The 26,865-nt window shown below is 40.0% G+C and overlaps 1 protein-coding gene across 2 annotated transcripts in view; it reads left to right on the top strand.

Moving 5' to 3' along the window:
• Positions 1-26,865, top strand: part of ANK2 (ankyrin 2) — a 223,750-nt gene that overhangs the window by 77,430 nt on the left and 119,455 nt on the right. For both annotated transcript variants that reach the window (XM_074993415.1, XM_074993414.1), the window contains exons 6-10: positions 4,519-4,704; positions 5,179-5,202; positions 7,847-7,945; positions 10,381-10,479; positions 24,731-24,829. In XM_074993415.1, coding sequence (XP_074849516.1) covers positions 4,519-4,704; positions 5,179-5,202; positions 7,847-7,945; positions 10,381-10,479; positions 24,731-24,829 — 507 coding nt within the window. The remainder of the gene's footprint in view (positions 1-4,518; positions 4,705-5,178; positions 5,203-7,846; positions 7,946-10,380; positions 10,480-24,730; positions 24,830-26,865) is intronic.

Here is a 26,865-nt window from a genome sequence, read left to right as displayed (position 1 = left end):
CTGTCTGGACGAGCCATGCGGCAGCGAAACACAGTAGTTTGGAACAGCTGCGGCCAGCGGCATGTTAGTGAGGCTCTGAATATGCTTTTCAGCGTCTCATTTGTAATCTTCAAAATGGCCATTTGCATTTCTATTTTGAAGATTTGGGCTAGTGTAGACATGGCCTATGAGACAGTAACAGATTTAAAATTAACTGTCCTAAAACAAAGAAATTTCAAAAATCAAATGGAGAGAGAGATCTCTGAGCTGCAATTTATTTGCAAATTTGACTCCATCAACCAAGGATTAAACAGGGAGTGGCTGGTCCCTTAGAAAAGCAGCTTCTCTGCCCTGGGTGTTAATATCTCCCCATTAGACTCTGACAATGGGCCACATCCCCCTGTCTGATCGAACTTGTTTTTTCCTCTTTTGATACATACTACTGATAATGGGCCATTTCCAACTTGCTGAATAGATTTTGTCTGCTCTGGCCCTCCCTTTTACTGGGATCCCACTCTTTAAATACTGCTCTGGGAAACCCCTCCTCCCCCGACCCATGCATCTGATGAAGTGGGTCTTTGCCCACAAAAACTTATGCTCCAAAATATCTGTTAGTCTAGAAGGTGCCACAGGACTTCTTGTTAGTCTCTCCTATGATTCAGCTCTGCTCAGGGAAGGTTGGTAGGAAATGGGTCTCAGTGAGCTGATTAGGGCTCTCTGATTCTGAGGTCTGGTTTGTTCCTGGCTTGTTGAACAGCAAATGTTTCTAGCTGTGATAAATATAACTGGGAGAACAGACATAACTCTAATGGGGATATGCACTCACCAAGCAGCATGCTTCTTCATCTTCAGACAATACATGTTTGTCAACATATCACAAGAATAATGGACAAAGGTGTGATACCCAAAGCCAGGTTCTAAGTGCAGTTACAGGGGTGTAAATTTGGAATAACTACACTGATTTCAGTACAGTCACTGCAGATCAACACCAGTGCAACTGAGATCAGAATATGGCCCTAAGAATCTAGAAATTGGACCGTTCTTTTCTTTCCCCAAAATCTGTAAATCAGAGAAGTTTTAAGCAATGAGAAGGATTCAGAAGTAACAACCTTTGTGTTCAATCTAGTTCCCATTTACCAATTACTACTTTTCTCTGTCTCAGAAAAGTAAGTGGACAGCTGTTGTTCAGTAAAGCCTGTCCACTTTATTATTGTTGTTTACATGTATAACTATTGCGCAGTGTGAATCACTAAAAGGATGTCTCCCCCCTCCACAGTTTTAATTCCTCTTCTCACTCATTCCTTCTTTTGCTTGTACGTGTTACCTTTCTTCCAGTCAGTACTGGAAACACACCTATTCTAGGTTACCTTGGGCAATGAACTGCTTTGAAAAGAACGCTGCATTTATGCTTGTTTATTTTGTTATAGACAAACCAGTGGTGTTCCCAGCTGCCTTAGTATCCTTCATTCAACGGATACTGTATCACTTGATGGTGGCTTCTAAAATTATCCTTTCTGTGACTTGCAATTGATTGAGGTCATGATACCATTGCAGCTTTTCGGAAACAAGAAATCCCATGCGATTGCCAGGCAACTTGGGAGAAACAGCGTTTCCAAATTACACTAGAGTTTTAGGACTCTCAGGATCCACACCTAACTAAAAGTTCTTAATGACATGCTTGCAAGTGCATCATAGAACAGCATGCTGTGTATTTTCCGTGATCAGGTTTCTTAGGGGATCTGGGGGCCAGTACAGTTACTATTAATCTACTATTAATCTACAAATGGTCCTGAATTGAGGCTCTGAATTGAAATATACTTGGAATTCATAGATGGGTTTGTATCCAAGGTTTGACATCTGTCTGACTCCTGGGTTTTCCATTCTACATCTGGCAAAGACCAATTTCATTATCTGGGGTTTTGAAAGTGAAGTCATCTTTGGTTCAATTCCATGGAAGTGTTCCCAAGATACGTAGTTCCAGCAGAGAACGCTTATCAACCCAGAGAATGGACCTCCTCCTCCCACCTGTGTGTTGATTTTGGCTGGTTACTGCCAATGGAAGAAAAACCCCAAACTTCAAAACAGGAGGAGTGTGAGAATGGCAGGCTGATCTGCCAATCCCATTGAAGGGGCACTGGGACGCAACCAGCAACTGTTATTAACTAGAGCAGTGAGGTGCTTTATGTCAGAGGAGAGCATTGCTGAATGAGGGCCCCAAGAGTGGGAGGATATTGTAAGAAGAAGCAAAACAGAATGGAAGTTTGAGGGAAGAGTCAGAGGCAAACAGCTAGATTGCCAAAGGTGTTTTTGGTTTTCAGGTTCAGGATTCAAATTTGAAGCTAGACCACAATGAAGTTATTTAAAAATTGTAATCCTAGATGCTACCTTTGGCACCATACAGATTTAGATCAAGTGAGGTGTGTGGCTGTGTATAGTGTGTATATATATAGATAGAAAGTGCCAAATTCTTTTGTTGGTAATAACCTTCAGTTATTCAATACCTTATGATTCAATAATTTGCATGTAGTCATCCCAGGACAAAATTGTCCTTAAAGTTTTAAATGGTTCAGTGAGGGAGAAACACAACTCTCAGATAAGTATTTTTAAATATATGGGATCTAGTCCTCAGGACCAGCTAAGTCAAGACCTAAAGGAAGAATCAGGTTGCTGTTAAATCATCTTTGCTCTTCTCCAATCCTAAGGGTGACCAAAGGCTGGTTTGGCTCTGGGCTTAATTGCTCCAATTTATGGTGATTTGTAACAGCCCCTAGAAGGCTTAATTTTTGCTGAAAACTGCCAGAGTGGAGCAACGTTTTAGTCAGAGCCATCCAGTCCTCTGACACAATCTCCTATGTTGGCTCTGTGTCACTTGGGGATTCAGCTGTACTCAATGAGGTGTATCAGAAAGTTGAATCTGGAGTCTAAAGAAAATACGTTAGGGTGGACTGTATTTTTTTATCCACCTGGGTTTTGATAAGAAATGGGATTAGTGCTTTATGACTGTAGACAAATACAAATATCATTTTGTGATGACTTGTGTAAAACATTAGGTAAACAAAAATCAGATCTTTGTCTTTATGTAACAGAACTGGGCATTTCATAATTAAGGCTGTTCATCCTTTTTTCCAAACTTTCAGGAATTTGTATTACTTGTTAGTTTTCAATCCTTCCTTTGGACAATAATTTATTTTTTTCTTTTTTCCAGTAGTTACCTGCTTTCTATCAATTTGGTGTTAAACTCCATATTAAAATGAAATAAATCCTCTATCCTGAAATTTGTCATTTCCCAAATCTAATGCTCACTTGAGTAGATACAGCCTGTAATGCTGAAATGTTCAGTACTTTTGTGATGTGTAGGAACAAGGATGAGACCACCACATGCAGTTTAAGATGTGTCCACCTAACCCAGGATTTGTTCTCAGGTTTGCAGAGGGGAGAAGCTCATGCACTAAGCCATCTTGCCAGCGTAATGTAGTCCCACTCTTAGAATTTTCTTTCTGGGTCAGTTGTTTCTTCAGCTGTTCTTCCATTTTAATTCTCAGTATGTAGAACATAGTCTCTTGAGAGTAAGCAGCGTATAACAGTGTAGCTGTTCCAAAGATGACACATCATGTTATAAAAAGGGGAGTGAAAAGCATTAGATGGGGGAGATGCAAGTTTGGTTTCGTGAGTCTGGGTAGCACCTCAAAATTTGCATGTTTATCTGAACAGGTTCAGGTTTTTACCACCAGCTCATGTGCCTCTTTCTTGCTAGTCTATTGTTCTCTTAACTGGCTCAAAACCCAGCCAAACTCTTCTCTTTCCACACCACATGACTCTGTTCTCCCAAATCGATCAGTCAGCTTCCATCCCTCGTTCTGATGCTAAATAACTCTTTGGCTGAAACATCTCACCTGGACACAGTAAATTCCTGTTCTCCATTCCTTTCCCAATACTTATGTTTTCAGTTAATCCTTCTGTGTCTTCCATCCCGTGCACTCATCTGACCATGACTCAAATCACAGTCTCTTTTGTGCTTTAGGGCCTTCCCAAGGGTGGAATTTTTTAAATCATTCAGCATTAGCCTAACTCTGTACCCACTGATATGAATGGAAGGTTCCTCATTGAGGACAACAGAGTTTTAATCAATGGGAAAAAGTTTGGCCAAGGCTGGATACTTTTGAAATTATATATTACCAGGTAAGAAAAGAAACACAAAATTCCACACTCCGTTGGATAGCCCTTCGCTTATCTCTGCTTGTTTATGTAATAAAACCAAATTATTTCCACTTGAAGGAATGACTGCAGCAGTAATATATTGCAGTCAGCCTCTGGGGAACATACTTGAAGTGGGGAAAAGATGATTTTGAAGTGACTGAATAAATGACAAGTGTTTGAAGATGTATCTGAGATGAAGTTGGTTACTCCTGTGCTATTGACAATTACTGACCGTTATAATGGCGGTCACAACCCACAGGCTGTCCCACGTTATTTGTGGGATTGATGATTGTTCTTTTCTCTTCATGGAGTGTATTTTTGTTTTTTTTCCCACTTTGTCAGGATGGCTTCACTCCGCTAGCGGTTGCACTACAGCAGGGACACAATCAGGCAGTGGCCATCCTCCTGGAGAACGACACCAAAGGCAAAGTGAGACTGCCAGCTTTGCACATCGCTGCCAGGAAAGACGATACAAAATCAGCAGCACTCCTGCTCCAAAATGACCATAATGCCGATGTTCAGTCCAAGGTAAAAAGGCTTTGTCTTGGAGCCCTGGGGTAGTCATGTGACTGGGTGCCACTGGGAAAGGGGCATTATTTCCATAATTTTAAAATAGTAGCTGAAAGTAACTTCTGTGGTAAATAAGTTGCTAAATCCAGTATCACCAATAAAACATCTGCTTCTGCAGTGCTTATCAGTAAGACACAATAACCCAGAGTATGTACTATTTGATACATCTTATAAACCCTTCAAAATCTGTTCTCCTCCATTATTTATGATCAAGAAGAAACAAGAATAGAAGCAAAATTACTGAGTCCTCTTCACTAAAATGGGTACTGGTTTATGGTCTATGTGTGTATGGGTTGTATTTAACGTTTAATGCATGCTTGAGAGGCTTTTCCCATAAGACGAACTTTACTCATTTCAACAAGCAACTCAGTTTTCCTTTTCTTGGACGATCTGTAATATTTTTCCTCTTTTTTCCAAATCATGCTGCATCAGATGATGGTGAATAGAACAACTGAGGTACCGAGATCAACAATTTTTTAACTTTTTCTGCTAATTTGTAGTTACTGCTCTTCCTATGCTACTATATTTCTTTTCTTTATCATTTAGCACTAGAAGTGGAAACTCAAGGGAACTTCTAAAAATACCTGCTAGTTACAGTATTTGTAAAGCAGCAACCTTTTTCTTTTTGTTCTCACTTTGTCTTATAATTTCCTCCAGCTTGTGAGTATCGTTGTGTGGTGAGGCAAAACTAGAGTCTTCCTATATGGTCGAAAAGAGCTAAGGGCAAGAAATGAGGTGGATGGATATACATTTTTAACTCAGTAAAATTAATTATGAAAGAGCATTCACTATTCAAAATTAGAACTCTTAGGTCATTAGTTCAAAAATCATAGCAAAATCAAACGCCACAACCATAAAAATTCCATCTTCTGTTAAATCCATGGCACCCAATTAACCCCATATAGTAAATCTGCATATGTGTAACTTAGGCCGTGATATTTTATCTGTTTAAAAAATTTAAGCTTGTTAAGGGAACAAATATCTCATGCACCAAATGGTGGAACACAGTAGATAATTAACCTGTCACAATATGCATTTTCAGTGTATTGAAGCCAAATATTTAATAAATAAAACAGAGCCCTTCAAGATGAGCGTTTGTTCAAGTCGTATTTTTATTTGGAGTAAGTAGTAGAATTTGACAGGTTGTTTCAACGGAATGCTCAGAAATGCATGCAGGACAGTGTGTGAGTATATTCATGCATAGTCAAAACATTCCCGCAGTATGTACCCTCATGTTTTTCATATTCATTCTGGAAGTGCCAACCCCAAAAGTAGTACTCTATGGCATGATGGGTCTGCCACACCAAGGCTATGTCTACACTTAGGGAAAACTTCGAAATGACCATGCTAATGACCAAATTGAAGAATACTAATGAGGTGCTGAAATGAATATTCAGCGCCTTATTATCATGCTGCCAGCCACGGCACTTCGAAAGTGCCGCGTTTCGCTTATGCACAACTTGTCTGCACAGGGGTCCTCTTCAAAAGGACCCTGCAAACATTGAAATCCCCTTCTTCCTATCAGCTGAAGTGCCGCGGCTGGTGGCATGCTAATGGGGCGCTGAATATTCATTTCAGCGCCTAACTACTATTCTTTGATTTGGCCATTAGCATGGCCATTTTGAAGTTTTTCCTAAGTGTAGACGTAGCCCAAGTATCTAGAACTCAGATATCAACTCTAAAAGTAACACCATCTTGAGAAGAAGGGATTGTTTTCAGGAATCAAGTTATGAATTAGTGTTTTGGTAGGTGTTTGTTTAGCCAGTTTGTGGTTTTTATGAGATGGGGCAGATGGACTTTGGATGCATATATATGTAAAAGTGTCTTGAGTTGCTAGATATTTTCCTGGTTACCTAAATCTAGCAACAGTGCCCTAAATGAACAATTTACAATGTTGGATCCCAATGCTAAAAATGTGAAATCTTGCTTGCAATACAGCATGTTCAGAAACACAAAATATTTCACTGTTCCTTCCATAGTTGGTAGAAATGTTGTAAGGACATAGTATATGCAACATAAGGTCTTTCACAGGAGATCTTTAAAAAAGTTTTGATCTGCCTCTCATGCATAGTTAAGATTCCATGGAACTTTTTATAAAACTAGAAGTGTGTTCGTTATTGGCATTTCATACAAATTACCTTGTCCTGAACTTTTAAGCAGTGTTGTGTACACTGCAACAGTCAGTCTAATCCAGTATGTTGTAGCTATATTTCAGTGGGCTTTTCTTTTGTATTTTGTTATTTGGTTAATTCATGGTTTTGGAAGTGTTTTGGGATTTAATATATGTGTAGAGTGTTTTGGTCATTAAACTCTATTATCTAGTAAGCAGAGTATTTTGAAGATACTTTTAATGCAGTATGAACAATTGTTGGTTTCCCAAAAAAAAAAAAAAGAAAAAAAAAAGATGTTAAAATCAGCCAAAAGCAACATGTTAAAATTTGCCATTCTAAGAGAAGATCAGGGAAGTAAAAGCCCGACGACAAGACATGACATGACATAAAAGCCCTGCTTCAGAGTTGTGGAAAGAAGGAGAAAAACACTTGTTTGAATGTTCTGGAAACTGGAGATCTCTCAGAAGAGGTCTGCTATGTCAAAACAACGCGTCTGCTTTTCCAAGACCATTGTCAGAAAAGCAGATGCCTTCTGCCAACTTCCCTGTACACCTTGTGCCACCAGGCAGAAGGGGTGTCCTAGCAGAGGAGCTATTCCCAACATTTGGCCACGTGTGGATGGGCCAAATGTCAGGAAAGCCTCTCCCGACAGGACTGTTGGCAAAAGATACACACGTTTTTCCAACAGTTCTTTGCAGTCTAGGCCTTGCCTGACAGTGTCTGGCCAGTTATTTCTGGCTGTCAACAGAGATTTACAAGAAATCTAGCGAATAACACACATGATCAAGAAGAAAATTAGGAGAAAAGCCTTGTGTAATCCACAGAGTAGGGGGGAGAAAAGCAGTCATTCTCTGTTCAAGACGCCATGTTACATATGTAACATAACACATTTGTTTGCTGAAAGCTGTTAAAATCAGAAGTTCTCTGAGGAGATAGTCATATAGCACTGAAGAAATTCATTCCCTAACTAGAAGTGTTTCCTTTTGCAGAGTGGCTTCACACCTTTGCACATAGCTGCACACTATGGAAATGTCAATGTGGCAACACTTCTGCTCAACCGAGGAGCTGCGGTAGACTTCACTGCCAGGGTATGGTCAAATACTTTTTTTCTTCTTAGGTGGCATGATCAGTGGATGTGCTTAAAATTCCCAATCAAAATCAGAGTGGAAAGCAAAGAGCTGAGTAAATTTCAGCATGTATCCAAAGATACTTTTTAATAGAGTATCTTCAAGGCAACTCAGCACATTCCATGGGACCTTAACTTCAAACAAATAAATTATTCACAGTTACAAAGTAACAATCCCCTTTCAAGTTGTCCAGAATGCCAGTGCTCTCACTATGTACCAACTCATTTAAGAGACCTTGCCACCATCAGGCATAGTATGGAAATATGTATTATTCATTGGCTTAGATTTACCAGAATAAGTTTATTTGCCTTTCCAGAATATTATTATACGTGAATATATCAATAAATTAAAATATATTGTAAATCTATGAAGCAGAATAAAGGTACTGATTAAATGAAAGTCAGTTTTGCATGAAAAACCACAACCATAGTAGGGCAAGTTACTACAGCTGATTTACTGTTTTACATCACTTAACAAATGATTCACCTGTGCATTGCTCTAGCTATCTGTACCGCCTCAGGAATGTTTTGCTTTATTTTATTTTGGTTTTTTTTTCATAGAATCATAGAAGAGTAGGACTGGAAGGGACCTCGAGAGGCCATCGAGTCCAGCCCCCTGCCCTCATGGCAGGACCAAGCACTTTCTAGACCATCCCTGAAAGCCATCAATCTAACCTCTTCTTAAATATCTCCAGTGATGGAGATTCTACCACCTCCCTTGGCAATTGGTTGCAGTGTTTGATCACCCTGACAGTTAGGAACTTTTTCCTAATGTCCAACCTGAACCTCCCCTGCTGCAAGTTAAGTCCATTGCCTCTTGTTCTATCCTCAGAGGCAAGGAAGAACAAGTTCCCTCCCTCTGCCTTATGACACCCTTTTAGATACCTGAAAACTGCTATCATGTCCCCCCTCAATCTTCTCTTTTCCAAACTAAACAAGCCCAATTCTTTCAGCCTTTCTTCATAGGTCATGTTCTCTAGACCTTTGATCATTCTCGTTGCTCTCCTCTGGACCCTCTCCAATTTCTCCACATCCTTCCTGAACTGCGGTACCCAGAACTGGACACAATACTCCAGCTGAGGCCTAACCAGCGCAGAGTAGAGCGGGAGAATGACTTCTCGTGTCTTGTTCACAACACACCTGTTAATGCATCCTAGAATCATGTTTGCTTTTTTTGCAACGGCATCACACTGTTGACTCGTATTTAGCTTGTGGTCCAGTACAACCCCTAGATCCCTTTCTGCTGTACTCATTCCTAGGCAGTCCTTTCCCATTCTGTATGTGTGTCACTGATTGTTCCTTCCTAAGTGGAGCACTTTGGATTTGTCCTTATTAAACTTCATCCTGTTTACCTCAGCCCATTTCTCCAGTTTATCCAGATCCTTTTGAATTATGACCCTATCCTCCAAAGAAGTTGCAACCCCTCCCAGCTTGGTGTCATCTGCAAACTTAATAAGTGCACTTTCTATGTCAATATCTAAATCGTTAATGAAGATATTGAACAGAACCGGTCCTAAAACAGACCTCTGCGGAACCCCACTAGTTATACTTTTCCAGTGGGATTGAAAACCATTAATAACTACTCTCTGGGTACGGTTATCCAGCCAGTTGTTCACCCACCTTATAGTAGCCCCATCTAAGTTGTATTTGAGTAGTTTATTGATAAGTATATTATGTGAGACCGTGTCAAATGCCTTACTGAAGTCTAGGTGTACCACATCCACTGCTTCTGCCTTATCCACAAGGCTTGTTATTCTATCAAAGAAAGCTATTAGATTGGTTTGACATGATCTGTTTTTAACAAAACCATGCTGGCCAGAGCCTTGTTGAATTGCTTTATGAAGAACAGCCTTTCAGAAGGGTTTCATATTCATGCTATTATCCTCACTAATATACTCTTATTTTCCATGAAAGTTTTCCACCTTAAGTGCTGGCAAAGGCACCCTTGTTGAAAATGAATTATGAAGCACCATCTTCCAGCTTAATTAGGCTGTGGTTTTTGACACTGACATCTGTTATGCTAATAAGCTTCCTTTGTATCCAAACCACCATGCTGTGTATGTTGCAGTGATTTAAATACATAAGTATGCTATTAATGTTGACTAATTTGGGCTCAGATGTATGTTTTGTCTTATTACGTGACTGTGATGTTAGGTGTTTTGGTGAATGTGCCTCTTTTGTTACTTAAAAGTAAATCAAGATACCTCTCTATAAGAAAACCAAAACTCCGGAAGGTCTGTACCTAAAATGATATGCGTGCCTAGCTCTGATGCTCAAAAACATGCTTGTTTTCCTTCTATATTGTATTGATGTTCCTCTTTTTGTGATCCAAATGCAGAGGCATCACCATTATACGCTTTCAGGTCCATCATGCTCTTTGTTCTTTTCATGGTGTAGAATGGAATCACCCCACTGCATGTGGCTTCCAAAAGGGGAAACACAAACATGGTGAAGCTTTTGTTGGATCGTGGAGGGCAGATCGATGCCAAAACCAGGGTGAGTGTTTCTATCCCTGAATATTGTGTTATCACTTCTTGGGTTCCTTTTAACCTGGAGGCTTGGAATGACAGCATTCCTAGACAGGAAAACTCAGCTTCAGAGATTGTCTTTCCTCTCTTCCCTTCTGAAAGTGAGAAGTTAGATGTGCAGGTCTGACATTTCACAGGAAGGCAAACACTCAACTGAACGCAGTCTCCAAATCTTGAATATTCTCCACGCACCAATAACAAAGAAGCCCATTTGGACACTGTAGGCAACTCCATAAAACTGCAGAATCTTAGTTACATGTTTGTAGGTGAAGGGGAGACAAGGTGGTGGCATAATACTTTTTTTTAATTGGATCATATTCTGTTGGTGAGGGGGTTCAAGTCTTCAAACAGCTCTCCAGGTTCATCATCAGAAGCCAACTCCCCACAGACCAGGACACCCCAACTCAGAATGGTGCCAACACCCTGTCATAACGTCAGATGCAAAACCTACAGATGTATCTCCACCACTGCAGTGTTCTCTACCCTGCATCACTCATCTTTCAAGATCCAGAGGTCCTACATGCACACACACGCACCTGCCACAACATGTGATATATCTCTTCCACTGTAATAAATGTCCCGGTAACAACTGGCTGGATGAAACTAGACAATCGAGCCCTCTTGAATGGACTCACAAGAAAACGGTAGAAGACAAAAACACCATATCGCCTGTGGGAGAACACTTTTCGCAAAGCAGTCACTTAATATCCGGTCTGTCAGTCCTCAGCCTCAAAGGGAACCTGCACAACACTTTCAAAAGAACAACTTTGGAGCTTAAATTGGAGCTTTAGTGCCAGACACTAAAAATCACAGATTGGACAGAGGCATTTGATTTATGGCTTATTACAGCAATTTATAACCCACTAATAACTCCTGTCCCCAGCTGTCTTCTCTCCTTTCCTCCTTCACTCTGACTGGAGGGGGATTAGCAGGCTACTTCACCTCGAATGGTCCCTTGAAATATGTATTCACTATTTATGCTCAACAATCTCTTCCAACTTGCATGTAGCTATAAGACTCTGAGTACATTTCCCAGCACTGAAGAAGAGCTTTTTGTGTCAGCTCAAAGGCTTGTCTCTCTCACCCACGGCAGCTGGTCCTATAAAAGATACTACCATCCTGGGACCGATACAGGTATATCAGCACTTCTGAGTTTATAGACAGTTATTCACCCTTGCTACAGCTACACTATCAAGTGTTTTCGAAAAAGCCGGGGCGCGCTCTTAAAATTCTGCAGTGTGTCTACACACAAAATGTGTTCTTTGGATATTAAATTAGAGGAATGCAGCACTTTTTCCAGCCGCCTCTCCCAGATGAGGAAAAACTCCTCTTCCCAAAAGATTCTTTTGGGGAAAGAAACATGTAGATGCCTCTGGGGCCCTTTTTTCTAAAGAGCAGTCCTACTGGCACTGGACTTTTAGATCCCTGTCCTGTTCTTTCGGAAGATCAGGGGCTGTGGTGGACGCTGGCTATTAAAAGAATGGATCAGCTTTTTCAATCTGCCTTTTTGTGTATGGGTGCACTCTTTCAAAAGATGTTTTTTCGGAAGAGATCATAATCTCTGAGGCTGGGATCATAACCAGCCCTTAGTTATGATGTCATAAAAGGGGCTAGAGGAGCACAAGATACTATGGTAGTCCATTTTGCAATCTACCCACATTATGCGTCACCCTAGGAGAAGGAGAGAACATTTGCTGTGGGGCCATTACACTTCCCTTCCTCTACAGGTGGCAAGGGGTATGTGGGAAAGGCTGAGGAGTGGTTTGAAGCTCAGCTCCCGAAATGCTAGCCAGCATAGCTGAGTAAGCACGGGAGAACAAACAATTTATTGCTGGTCTGTACCAGCAATTCGTTGCTTCCCCACAGAAGGGGAAGACCCACAGAGGTAGATGTGACACTAAGTCACAGTTTCCTTTCTGACCCATTCCCATGGTTATACTCTGCCCCTTTGTTGATTGGCATTACCTATGTGAGATCTAATGTGCATATGTGCCAGTTTGTGTGTGTGTGTGACGGGATATTTTTTAGGTTGTGTTTTTGGAATTCTCTCTGGAGATATGCCTCCTCCATGCAAACTGATCACTCCTTTGCCTTGCAAGTTGCTCCTTGGAACAATCGACCCATTTTTAAAGAGCTGTTAATTTTAATCCTTTATCCACTTAGTTATTAATCTTAGCCTCACCTGCAGTTAAACACTGGTTCATACATGGTTCTCAGTTTTGAAGCCACACCAGTTAGGATGTTTCACTTGACCAGTCATAAATGTACGGGGATATTTGTCTTCAGTTCCAGGGTTGGATTTCCAACACTATCTGAAAGTTTAGAGGGTATTTGGATACTGGGCTATGACTTGAGTCTATCTCCTGAGCAGTGTGATAGCATTGGAAAGTCTGAGAAACTGGTACTGACAATACCTTTGAAAACCAGTTTAATTCTAATCAGCTATCTTGGTTTTTAGCATATAGTGCTTGCAGTAAAGAGCTCTTGAGATTGACTCACTTCTGCTTCACTTTGGCTATTAATTAATTAAATCAGCTTTTTATTGCTTTGTGTGCTGCAAAGGCTACATGGGTGGTCTCTTAATTGAATGACTATATGATTGTATAATTGGTATTAGATTTGTGTTTCTATGAGAAAGAGAAATACAATCATCTCCCTTTTGACGTGACTAAGAAGTGACTAAAACGTGTAAAATATGCAAGTACAGGAACAAGTAGGTAACTGTGCACTGCACTCAACGTAAACATATACATGCACAGGTTTAGCAGTTGCTTGCAGATGGCCCATTGCTTGCCTGCAGTTATAGTTTTGAATTGAAGTTACATTCTGTTCACAATGTGGGCATCTGTTTTGGAAAGTTGGCCCAAAATAGATGTAAATGAAACTTCTGATTCTCTTTGAAAGTTATATCTCATATTTTATAGACTCAGAATGTAGTTCCCCCAGCCAGATCAAAGCATACTGCTAAACCAAATTAGAGGAATGGAACCACATACGGTTTGTATAAAAAAGATCTAATTTTAGGAGACCACCCATTATCTCAGTTTATCACCCTTCATGAGGTGGTAGATTGGCTCAAAGCTGTTAGCTGTCAGAGACAAAACGGAACACACAAAGTTCGCCCATTTTGACTTGCACAGATTCAACAGCTTCTTCTTGCTTTAATAGTCTACAATCTCTCTGCTAAAAGACATACTGTTGAGGGCAGCTGTGTGCACTTGACAGTGTGGGAGATTCCAGAGCTTTGGTTTTTGTCTAAATCATGTCTCACTGTGATGATGTTCTCATGCCGGCGTTTTATATAGTCTTGGTGTCTTTTTCTTTTCCCTTTGCTTTGTCCACGTCCCTTGTGCTTTGCTATGGCTGTGAGTGTGCATGGTAATGAAGAGGTAGGTTGTGTGTCGCATGCCATGCATACATGTGTTTTGCATTTGCAAGGAAGGATTTCTGCTTCCTATTTGGTACTAACACACTTGTCTGTCCATACTTTTCTTTCTGTTTCTCCTGAGGAAAGATTATCTTTCTCCAGCAATGCAGGGTAAAAATGGGATGAAAGCATGAAATATATTAGGGTATTTCATCTGTACTCTGGCAGCTCTGACCTTCTATACTTATTTCTTTGTCACATTAGAACCAACTCATTGACTCAGGAAGCATTCATTAATGTTATTCTTTTTATTTTTAATCCTCTTCACTTATGTGGCATTTGATGATGCACAGATCACGATAATGAAGGTTTATTAATGCATTTTATGTGAGTCTTAAGAGCTTTATACACTGTAAAACGAACACATTATAATTGTCTCTTTAGAGGTTTTTGTATTTGGAAATGTTTTCTCAGATTGATCCCTTTGGGAGATTTTTCACCTTCTCTCTTAAATAAATAAATAAACAAACAAACAAGTCACTGATCTCAAAAAGTCGTGAATTATGGGTACACATTCACAGCTCTGTAGTTAAATTTGCACTGGCTTTTCTTTTTAATGCATAGATTAAACCTCTTAGTATTGTATGACTAGGGCGACCAGACCTCAAATATGAAAAACTGGGATGGGGGTGATTGGTAATATGCAGCTTTATAAGACAAAAGCCCAAATATTGAAACTGTCCAAATAAAGTTGGGACATCTGGGGCTTGTCTACACTACCACCTTTCTTCGAAGGAAGGATGGTAATTAGGGTGTTGGGAGTTTACTAAAGAAGTGCTGCCGTGCATAGGCGGCACTTCATTAAGCAAATCCCACCCCCCACACCCCCCGCCAGCGGCAACTTCAAAATTTTAAACTTGGAAGTACTGGCATGTGTCTAGCTGCAGCTCACCCGCCAGTACTTCGAAGTGCTGGGGCAACTTCGAAGTCCCCTTACTAAGGGGACTTCAAAGTTGCCCCCCCACTTCAAAGTACCGGCGGGTGAGCTGTGGCTAGACGCGTGCCGGTACTTCCAAGTTTAAAACTTTGACGTTGCCACGGGGGGGCGGGGGGGGGGGGCGCGGCAGGGGCATTTGCTCAATGAAGTGCCGCCTATGCACAGCAGCACTTCATTAGTAAACTCCCAACACCCTAATTACCATCCTTCCTTTGAAGGAAGGTGGTAGTGTAGACAAGCCCCTGGTTACCCTATATATGGTTAATATAATGTATCCTATTAAAGCTTTAAACACTTATTCCTAGTGTTTAGAACCACCTGAGAATTTGAAAGTAAATCTTCTGGTTGCATTTATGAGTTATAATTAAGGTTAAGATTAAGGTTTTGGCCTGGCAGAGGGGTTATTAAAATTCACAGGCTGGCCGTGGGCAGTAACCATTAATCACAAAAGCCAGATTCCTGTGGTATGGGGCTGGTAGCTGGAGCCATGCCAGCTGGGGCTGAAACTGAAGTCACAGAATCTGTAACCTCCATGACCAAATTGTATCCTTAGTTATACTCATTTAGAAACAATCCCTTGCTGAATTTTATAGTGAGTCTTACCATTTTATAGATTTCTGTAGCAAATAAATTAACAATTGGGTTTTAGATACTTTAGATAAATTGTATTTTAGATACTTAACCCCATTACAGATAATTCCAAAATCTAAAATATAGCCTGCTTGCAGAGCGACCTACTGTAACAGGAATATTTTTTTAATTAGTGTCGTTAGTCATACGCATTTCTATTTAGCTCGTGATGTGTGTCAAAAGTTAGCTAAACTTTTAGATGATAAAATTTCATATTATAAAAATGTTCTGACTAGAATGTGACATGGCAGAATGTCTTCTCTTTGAAACCTTACATAAATAATGAGTGCAATGACAACAATTTGTCTAAAATTTTAGATGGCAAAGTTTTAGGTAATAAAATTTCTAAAATATATAATGAAAAATCTAATGCTATATGAATATTGGTTCAGAAGTTGTGGTACAGATTGTGGGTTACTCTTGAATCTGACGAGCACATAATCATTGTCCAAAAGTCCACACTAACTCAAATGTATAATTACAGAAGAGTCTGGTGGCAACAATTAATTCCAATCTTGTCGATATAAAAAGACTTCCTAACCTTTCCCCCAATGACTATTTTCAGAGAAAATTAGCCTAGCATTAAAAAGGGAGCAGTATGTGACATATCAGAAAGGAATATTTCAGACAAATGCATTTTAATAGATATAAAAGAATACTGACCTTGGAGATAAAATGATCAAATATATTTACAACAAGGGAAATGTCATTGTACTGGTGGCAAAGACACTGGGAAGACTGGTTAGATCTGAAATGACTGCCCCATACTGAGAGGTTTCAAGAGTTCAAAATTTTTTCCTACCCCAAATCTTGAAAATTTTCATGAACCTAAAGAACATTTTTTCTTCAGTTCATGTCACCAAAACATTTTGTTTTGATAATTTTGAAATGGTTCATTTTAATTTTGACATTTTAAAAACTTTTAAAAGTGTAATTTACTTAAATGTCTGCATAAAGTCATTTCAAAAAGAAAAATGTTTTTGGTTTTGAAAATGTTGGTACAAAATGTTTCAACAATTTGAAAACTTTTTTCCTGAACTTTTTTTTTTCCAAGTCAAAAAATAAGTGAAAAGCGACTCTGGTTCACCCTATATATGAGATTAGATGTTTTTCTAGTTTTGATGTTATTCAATAAAAACCATTTAAATATGAAGGACTGGTTAGGGAACAGCAGGAACAAGGGATTTCATTGGCTTTTTTCTGTGTAATTTATTTACCTTGTAATATAATGTTATGCCTCGTTCAGGCATCTTTCACATCCCAATGGTTGTCCCTTATTCATGTTACATTAAAGCAATATTCTAATGAAGATTGGTATGCAAATTCTTCTATAATAACTCGAATAAAATATTAGCCTACTTTAGCTGTAGTTGCAGGCTCATTTGGGGTAGAGACAGTGTTCCGCTTTGTGAACGGACAGCACTTCTCACACTGTGGGCACTCCAGAATAGAAACAAATATTAATAATCCCTCTTCATCTGAACTGACCAAAGCCTTAAATATTGGATTAGTCTAAGCAGACAATGTTTCTCTGTTTAATGTCCTTGATACTGAAGATGTGACTCTTATCGGCAGTGGCAGTCTTCCTACTGAGCCACCACCTTAATTCACATTTTCTGTATTCCAAGGTTCCCCTTTTAGAGACATGTTTGTGTAACAGAAGAGAGACAACTTTTGGGATTTACAATTTAGTATCGAAGATAGAAGGGATGGGAAGCCTGCTATGATGGAGAATACAAATGATATTATGGGACTCAGTATCTAAATATGTGGTGGGGAGGTAGAAGTGATGCCAGTAGGAGACTGAAACTAATTTAAATGAGCGAAAGTGTTTTCTGTAACCCATTTGAGGAGGGTGGGAATCATGGAAGGGAAAATAATCTGCGATGGAGTTGGGAGAATTGACACGCTGCTCACAAGGAGCTATACAACTGTAAAGAAATCAAGAGGCAGGAAGCATCCACAAAGATGAAGAAAACACAGTGAAAGGAAATTGTACAAATTTAATTTAGAGTGAACAAACATAAGACCGCCACTCATCCTTTCCTGGGTTCCTTTCCTGAGAACCTGTTGAAATTCCATCTTTCATAATTATATTTCCTTTCATAAGCATGGAACATGCTGATAGATCAGGAAAGGGTTTCCACCAAAACAAGATTATAATGAGTGTCCTGTTGTTAAATCTGTTGTGGTGGGATCTCAACGCAATTTCTATCTACTATATTAGGACTGCTCTGGGTTTTCTGCAGTAAGGGTACTTTGACACATTCTGCCAATATTCTCTGACCATAATAACAGTGCTAATTCACTGGGTAGCTGTTGCCATTTTTAAAAGAGTTTCAAACTGAATACCTGATATCACTAGTATTGATTACTTTATTATTTATTCAAGGATGTCCTTTGTATATTTAAATCATTTATTGTAAAAAGAAAAGAAAAGTAAAGATATGTAGTCTGAAAAGTTTCATAGCTAGTGACTGCATATAACATAAATAATACTTGGATGTAATTCTGTAATTATTTAAATAGAGAAGCCCAGTTAATTTTTATATTTATCTTTTAGAGTTGTGATTTGAAGAGCACACATGACCAATTACATTAGAGTGTATTTAATTACAACAAGAAAATGAAGGCTTAAAGCTAGAGGGTGAAGTTACATTGATTGTTGTTAATGCAATGAGGATTACCAATAATAAAATAATTGGCTTGCAGCCAAAAGGGATAAAGTGTAAGCAAAGTAAGCTGTCCCACACTAAGCATAAGAAATGTTAATGCAAAATATTTAATGAAACTTTCTAAAAGAATAGTCTGTTTAACACAAAGTAAATTTAGGAGAAAAGTGAATTATTTATCTCATCATGATGTGTTAAATCTGTTGTGAGATTAATAATGAATGAAAATATGTTCCTAAATACTCCTTAAATCTGGATTAGCATTTAATTTTAATACAGCAAGAGATGGACTGGTTAATGAAAGAGGACCAATATAAATATACTGATGTGGAAATCATGAGACTCCATGCTGTTGATGCATAGTACATTTTTGCTATTTTTTGTTAGATTGCATATTAGTGTAGAATCTAGATAATGGACTTAGTCTTCTATGGTGCTGAGAGTATTGAACTCCCATTGAATTAAAAAGAAGGCAGATCAGCAAATTGTAGTATTGAGCTTTTTGTGCCTATTCATAAATGCTAATAGTTTGACTGATTTCCACAATTATTTACCTGGTAAGATGGTTTTGAATACCCATAATATATATATGTTTTAAAAACTTATTGTGTTCAAATGTATTGCTTTCCTTTCTCTGGCAAGGCAAAGGCCGTGCCTACACTAGCCCTTGATTTTCGAAATGGGTAGCTAATGAGCCACTTCGGCAGATCTAATGAGGTGCTGCCATGAATATGCTTTCAAAACACACGCTGCTTGTGTAGATGGGGCCTTTTGAAAAGAGCCCCGGACTTCGAAAGGCCCTTCTTCCCATTTGGTTTTGGGAAGAAGGGGCTTTTGAAATCTGGGGGGAGGGGCGCAGGGGGCCTTTCGAAAGGCCCTTGTTTATATGAGCAGTGTGCGTTTCATAAGCGGCACTTTCAAAACGCCCGCAGCCACCATTATGCTAATGAGGTGCTGCATATTCATGGCAGCACCTCATTAGCATCTGGTGAAGTGGCTCATTAGCATACTCCTTTCGAAAGGCCGGGGCTAGTGTAGCCACAGCCAAAGAGTTCCCGATGCTTCAAATACAGTTGTATATAAAAAAACTAAAATCAGGGTTAGATTTTAACTGGTATAAATCAGTGGAGTTCACTGAACCAGCCTGGCTTGCAGTTGCTGAAGACATGACCATTTTTTGTCATTGTCTATTCAACCACCTCAGGTATTTAATATTTTCCTTCTCTTTTTTAGTGTTGTAAGCATTTGGGTGAGAGCCTGTTCTTGCTGTTTGAAGTTCATGTGTTCTTCCTGCTTCTTTCTCATTTGGAGCATGATCTAGCAAAATCCTGAGTGCCTCCTAGAATGCTGAGGTTTTAGAAGCTGAAGGCAGCCAATGCCTAGCAAGATTGTGCCCTTCCAGTCACTACCTGAATTTTCAAAGGGATCATCTAAATTATGCCAAATTTCTATTTGCAAACCTTTTGTCTCTGGCAAAAAATTCAGATACACAACATACAAATATGAATCTACCAATATGCAAATGAGAGTTTTGCAGATGCAATTCAGGAGACCCCAGTGATAATTTGGCCAATAATGTTCAAGAATATCAACATTTCTTGTGTATGAAATGAAATGTGCTCTATCTCTTTTACGAAAATCATCACCTTTCCCCCCTATGATTCCCTCCTGAATGCTTTGTAGTCACAATTTCTTTTTTCTAGTCTTGCCGATGAGTTGGAGTAGAATATTTTAACAACTATGAAATGACAGAACAATTTGTCATAGTGAGCCTGCAGTGAAAAGCTAATGCAAGTGATTCAGAATGCATTTGCAGGTTTAAAAAATGGGCAGTAATACAGAGAGGGGAGGGGGTTTCTCTGCAGTTCATTTTCAATTTAGACAGGCAATTAAAAGGGAGTGGAAAAGTTCTGAAATTTCATGACTATAGGCTGATGTGATGGATTGTGATGTCATTACTGAAATTGGACCTGTCCTGGTTGCTTGTTTGTGAAAGTTCCGCGAATAGAATATAGGACTGATAGGACAAATATCTCACGGATGTTAAAACATTTAGGTATGTTACTCAGTTACTCCCATTGTGAAAGCAATATATGCAATAGCCTTTACATTAATCATAACATGCATTAAATCATGACAAGATGAGTGTGGATCCTGTAATAGAGACACATGCATTGTGTTTTGTTTTGCTTCTGTTTACCATTTTATGGGAGCTTCTGTGCTGCTGGAATACCTGCTGGCTTCACTTCAGAGCCAAGAGGTTTCAGCCAAGACATGGTGTATCAAAATGACATGCTTAGTAATTTGGGCAGCACTTGCATGTGTTTACCTAATGTATCACATACAGTAGCGGAATGATAGAAGTTATAACATACTGGGTGTGTCTACATGGGCACTAATCTTCGAAATAGCCATGCTAATGGCCATTTCGAAGATTGCTAATGAGGCGCTGAATTGAATTTTTTTGAAAGCGCGCAGCTCGGTGTGGCTATACGGGGGTCCTTTTCAAAAGGACCCTGCACCTTTCGAAATCCTCTTATCCTGCTCACTGATCGGAATAAGGGGATTTTGAAAGGTGTGGAGTCCTTTCGAAAAGGACGCCCGTGTAGCCGCACCGAGCCGCATGCTTTCAAAAGCAGCGCTTCTGAAGCACCGCAGCCGGAAGCATCCTAATGCTAATGAGGCGCTGAATATTCAGTTCAGCGCCTCATTAGTAATCTTCGAAATATGGCTATTGCGAAGATTTTTGCCTGTGTAGACACAGACACTTAGATGTTATAAACTAATGTGCCTATTTTGATTACAAGCCACCTCTTGGTTAGAAGATTCTGAAATAAACAAGATAGTTCAGTGAGAGTGTTGGTTTGTCCTAATTGCACTATATACTAGTTCCTCTAGATCAGTGAGCTTTCCCCAGTTCAATTGTCCTCCCTTTTGAACAAAACATAAAGAAAGGTATAGTTATTTTAAAAAACATTTATTAAATTAAATTAAATATTAATTTAAAATTTAAAAAATCATGTGCAGTTTTCCCTCTATTAGAAGAAGAATTGAAGAAAAAAGCAACATGTGATGGATTCTTGTTTTATTGCTTTATGCATATGGGAGGCACTCAGGTACTACAGTAATGAGACCACTATAGAACAAGAACAGGACAGGACAGAGATACCAATCTTTTCTTTATAATTTCTTTCCAGTGGGATTAGACCTTGGATAAAAAAACAAAACAAAAAAATTGAAGTCATAGATTAGTTCCTATTTTTCTTTTCATTAAAATTGACCCTTTTTAGCTGTGGAATTAAGCACCGTTTTGTGAGCACATCTACAACTAATTCATCACTTTGGTTTAAGTTGCTCTCCTTTTCTTTCCTCTGGGGATTTGTATTGCTTTCTTGAAGGTGTCACATCAATCATTGTCTTTGTTTTGCTATGTTACAAACCAGAACAACATCGAAGTTGGTAGGCAAGCAGTGAAATATGTGAACCATAAAAGATAGAGCATAAAAGGCCCAACACGGGAGAACAATACAAAACAAACTCCTTTCTCCTGAATCCATCAGGGATAAATTCTCAATTCCATACAGGTATTGGGAACAAGGTGTATAATCCTTCTGCTGCTGTAAAGTAGATTTAGGAGATACTGGAACTTCAGAACAATAAAAAAATAGCTAACACAGGCTTAATTCCTTCAGAAGGATTCAGTTTTGTGAGGTCCTGAGCACCCAAAAAATCTATTTAAACATTTATCCTGCACCTCTTGAAAATTGATGGCAAAACTTCCATTGACTTTGATGGTGCAGGAGCAGTGTTTAATTGGTGGGAATTAAGCCGCATTTAGCATTGGATGGGATCTGGAAAAATCTCTGGAACTTAGCAGATGAGTTCTAGAGCAAGAATTCTTCCTTACTGATATCAGCTCCTGACTCCACCTGAGCACTGCAAACCACTCTTTCAAAAAAGGTGTTGTATATTCTCTAATATTTAAAATTGAGGTCTGGGAGAAACAACATAATGTTGATTCTGGAATCCACCACTGGAATAATAAGGTGCAATGCTTTACCATATGCTACTCCTGGGGGAATTCTGCAGGACTGCCCGTGCAGAAAAGTCCCTCCTTCCCTCCTCTTTAGAAAATGGCAGGGAAACTGTGTGGACAGAGGACCATTGCCTTCCACCAACAGCAGGTGAGGCATGGTGGAACACCCATGGTTACATGCCACTGCCTCCCCTCTCATTTCTGCAAGTACCTATCTGCCCAGGTGAAAGAGACTGCATCTCAGCTCTGCCGACTCTGCAGTTAAACGCCACCTCCTAGGTCCTGGTACCATTCATGCTTCCTGTTTGTGTGTTGTTTTCTGTGCGATGGTGAGTGCCTGCAGTGGAGCTGGGCAAGATAGGGTGGAAGAAATGAAGGAAGACAAATGGAATGAAGCTGTGGGAAGAGAGTGTGGGAGTAAGCCAAGTGAGATGGGGCAGTTGTGGAGTGGGAGGAAAGAGAAAGAAAAGAGAATAGTAGAATCATGGGGGGAGTGGAGCCCAACATGCAGTGATCCCTCAGCAGCAGCTGGAGCTCCCCCAATTAATCAGGCCCATTGAGCCCTCCTCTCATATGACCTACCCTTTAGATCTGGACCCTTCAAAAAATCCCCTTCACTCAAACCCCACACTGAGCCTCAACCAGCTGCACCTGGACTCCACACCCCATTATGCTCCACTTCCCCAACCAGAAGTTCTGACAGCCATCATGGGCTTCTGGGGCAACTGCCCCCATTGCCTCCCCATTGGGGTGGACCTGACCCCAGCACCCACTGAGCCCTTCACACCCAGATCCCCCACTGAGCCCTAGCCACCTTCACCTGGGTCCCCTGCAGAATCTGTTGGTCCTGCACTTGGGACCCCCTCCCCGCAAGCCCCAGACCAAGTCCTTGTAAATCCAGGGTTGGAGTTCAATCCTTGAGGGGGCCTTTCAAGGATCTGGGGCAGGTTAGATTTAAAAAAAAAATCTGTCAGGCATGGTGATAGGTCCTGCTGTGAGTGCTGGGAGCTGGACTGGATGACCTCTTGAGGTCCTTTCCAGTTCTACAAGATATGTATATATCTCCATGTTTCAATCCAGATCTCCTGCTGAGCCATCTGCACCCCGATTATCCCACAGAGAAGACTTGTGTCCTGCACCTGGTTCCCCTCACCTTTAGCCCCTACACATTAGGATTCTGCTTGGATGAGCATGCCTATGGTGCTTGGTACAGAGGGGCAGGGTCATGGGGCATTTTTGGGGTAAGCCTGGCTCTGGCATTGTGCCAGGTCAGGTGCAGTCTCAAGGCTGTGTCCCAACACTATAGTGCTGGCGGCTTCGGTGTGATTTCCTGCGTCAGTGGAACCAGTGGCTTGTGTCCCCCACTGCCACACTGGAGCCACATTTTACTGACAAATAACATTTGTAGAATACTGTAGAATTTTTAATTTTCTGGTAGAGAATTTTTTGGCATGGGATTCCCTCAGGAGTCAAAATATCAAACAAGCCTATTGTCATCACAATGGCATTTTCTATTATTTTAAAGCCAAAGAAAACATTTCAGCAATTACACATCTGTAAAGAACAGGTCTCGAGTGCTCACTGCATGTATCTATTAAGGTTAAAATTCTGTATGTTTGGATTTCTTTCTAAAGTCTGATTTTCTTTCTTTCATTCAGCACTGCTATTTTATCCTCTCTCTTTTTGTTTTGTTTTTTGTTTTTTCTGTCACATTTGCTGTTTCCTTCAAAGGAAAAAAAGGCAGACTGTAGCAGCATTATCTAGAATGCACTCTCCTTTCTAAATGTTTAATTGGCACATCTTTCTCTAACACTGCTTTGTTCAGTGACTGAGGATCCTGAGCAAGTGCTTTGGGACTGGATATTCTTCTGCAATGGAGAGAAAATTTCAGAGACGGTGCTGTCACAGCAAGTTTAGCAAAAGATTATTAGATCTTGCTTGTCATTGAGCCCCAGAAAGAAAAGTCTTTTCTCTGTTGATTTCTCCTTTCCACACAAATTCTTTCCTTTCTTCTTGCTTGTTAAATTTTTGTCTGAAATACATTTCCTGGCATGGGCATTTACTATTTCATCCCTGCATCAAAAGCAATTGAAACTGTCGTTGCTTAGCTGAGCATCCTTCAGCCATCACAGGGAGAGGCAGCGCAATTTCAAAGGCATGCAGTGAGGGAGGAAAGGAGGGAAGACAGAAGATTCATGCATACATTCTCTTCTTTGATGATGGGTTTGCACACATACTGTGTTCCCTCTTCACCATTCTCAGAATGTAATCTCAGAATGTACTTCACTGATGCAATCGTGCACTGGGGTGGGAGGGAGAGCTCCATTCTGTTAAGCCAGTTTCATCTAGACATTACTAAAAGAGACAGCTTTTGATGGAGGCTTGCAGGATTAGCAGGTGCTCAGCACCCATTCAATATCAGCAGCTTATGGGCACGATTTCTGAATGTTTGTAACATAGTCTGTCTTACTGCTCTGTCTGGCATATGTTTAATACTTGTTTTCCTTGTGCTCAAAGGATGGACTGACTCCACTCCACTGTGCTGCACGAAGTGGGCATGACCAGGTTGTAGAGCTCCTTCTGGAACGAGGTGCTCCATTGCTTGCGAGAACCAAGGTGAATATCTCATTTACAGGACAAATTAGTATCATATTAATATTAACAACACTTCAAAACAGTTCTGGAAGGGTGAGGAGAGAGGGGTATCGGGATATGTCAGTATTCCCAAAGGGAATGCTTTAGATAGAATAAATATTTTGGATAGAATGATCGGAAAGTATGGTTTTTGCCTTGAAAATAGGGACTGAACCTTCCATATAAGGAGATTTACCATACCTGAACAAAACTACTCCATTTTCTCTGAGAAGAAGAGTTATGTGCATCATATAGACAATACTTTTTCAGGACAAAGGGCCTGTTCTCATTTCATGCAACAGGAATTTACAAACATTATTTCATGGAATGATAGAAGTTAGAGAAGGAAAAGATGGGTCATGTGTCCCATCCCGTTGGTCAGGATAAGATCATTCTCTTTATATTTTCTGACCTTTTATTTACACTTGTTATATCCCATGCAGTGGAGCTTTTCTCACAGAAGGCTAATTTATGCCTTGAAGACAGTTCCAGAGTATTGTTGGCAGGGGAAACGTTGTTATATTCTGTTCTCATAGAAACATTGTTTTGTAAATGAATGCTTACTGATGTTCCCATGAGGTTCAATATTGTATTTAGCATTGTTAGTGAATCCTCCTTAACTTTCTCATGAAATTCAGCAGTGTTTTGTTACTGAAATCCTGTTCATGTTCTATACGACTGAATAACTCTACCTCCCTGTAACTTACATTCTGTTAATAATCTGTTGGTACTTTACCTCCTGCTCAATAGGGAATTACCAGAGCAGAATGTCATATGAGCAGTAGGAATTCAGTTTGAGCTGGAGGAGTGGATAAAGGGAGTATGAGAAACTCTCCCCTGGTTTGTTGGGGGGGGGTGAACAAAGGAGGAGAGAGGTATAAGTATAGCTCACTTCTTGTTGTAAGGCATGCAGGCCTTGAGGAGAGATCCCCCTGCGCCTTACTTGGCATGCCAAATAAAGATTCTTCTACTACTCTTGGTGTGATGAATTAGCTTTGCGCACCGGGCACGAACTACCTCACTTCCCTCTCTGGTGGCAACAGTATTCTCATGAATGCACAAATATACACTAACCAGATCTTTTAAAAATGTGCTTAATTAAGATATAACCACTTAATAGAAAATCGTTTTGGGGGAGTATCCCTCTTTCCTTCAATCAAATTCTCTTTGCCAGTTAGAGGATACATTTGTCACCCTACATATTCCATCAAAGGCAGATGGAAACAGGTGCTAGACAATCACAGGGGTAGCACTCTGACCTATCCAGTCGCTGAATAGAATTGGAGAATGTCATCTTTTCTTTGTCTTCTTAAGAGATTGATATGGTCATGATCGACTGCATCATAAATATGCTAAGGACTTTGCTGAGATAGAGCTGAACAGAGTTCCTGTCACCAAAGAGTTAGGTCTAAGATTATTATATTAAAATTAATTGTAATTAGTTGTTCCTTAAAATTCCATTGATTTTCATAAGTGAACACTAATTGAAGTAGTAACTAATATTAGTTAGTGTTCGATTACTGTTAGAAAAACGTTGACCAGCTCTAATCTGTGCCTTTGAAATTATGGTCACTTTTTTAGATGCCTACCTTCAGAATTTGGAGACTAATCTGAAGATTTAGAGAATAAGGTTGAAGATATCAGTCTTGCGATCTGTTTGAAATAGATAAGACCAGTGGCTTTTATATTAAAAGCAGCTGACTTCCTGCATTACTCTCTGTCTGTGGGCTGTGCCATGGGCATATCTGCACTGTGTAACCTTGGATCTGGTGAGCATCCCATGGGGGCAGGTTATACAGTGAGTGCCTGTATAGACATTGGGAGGCATATATAAAGGAATCCATATGGCTGCCCTGGTTCCTTTGGCTGGGGTGCTCTGTGTGCTAAAAGGAATGGCTGAGAGATACACATGGAGCGAATACAATGTAAATGAATATGAACTAATAAATGCCTTTGTGAGTCCAGTGCAACTCTCCCAAAAATCGCTCTCATGCTGGGGAGCAGAGCCCCCGATGGAC

Source organism: Carettochelys insculpta, chromosome 4, assembly GCF_033958435.1.
Source record: "Carettochelys insculpta isolate YL-2023 chromosome 4, ASM3395843v1, whole genome shotgun sequence".
In the NCBI taxonomy this organism is placed as follows: Eukaryota; Metazoa; Chordata; order Testudines; family Carettochelyidae; genus Carettochelys; species Carettochelys insculpta.
This window is presented reverse-complemented; position numbering and strand designations above follow the sequence as displayed.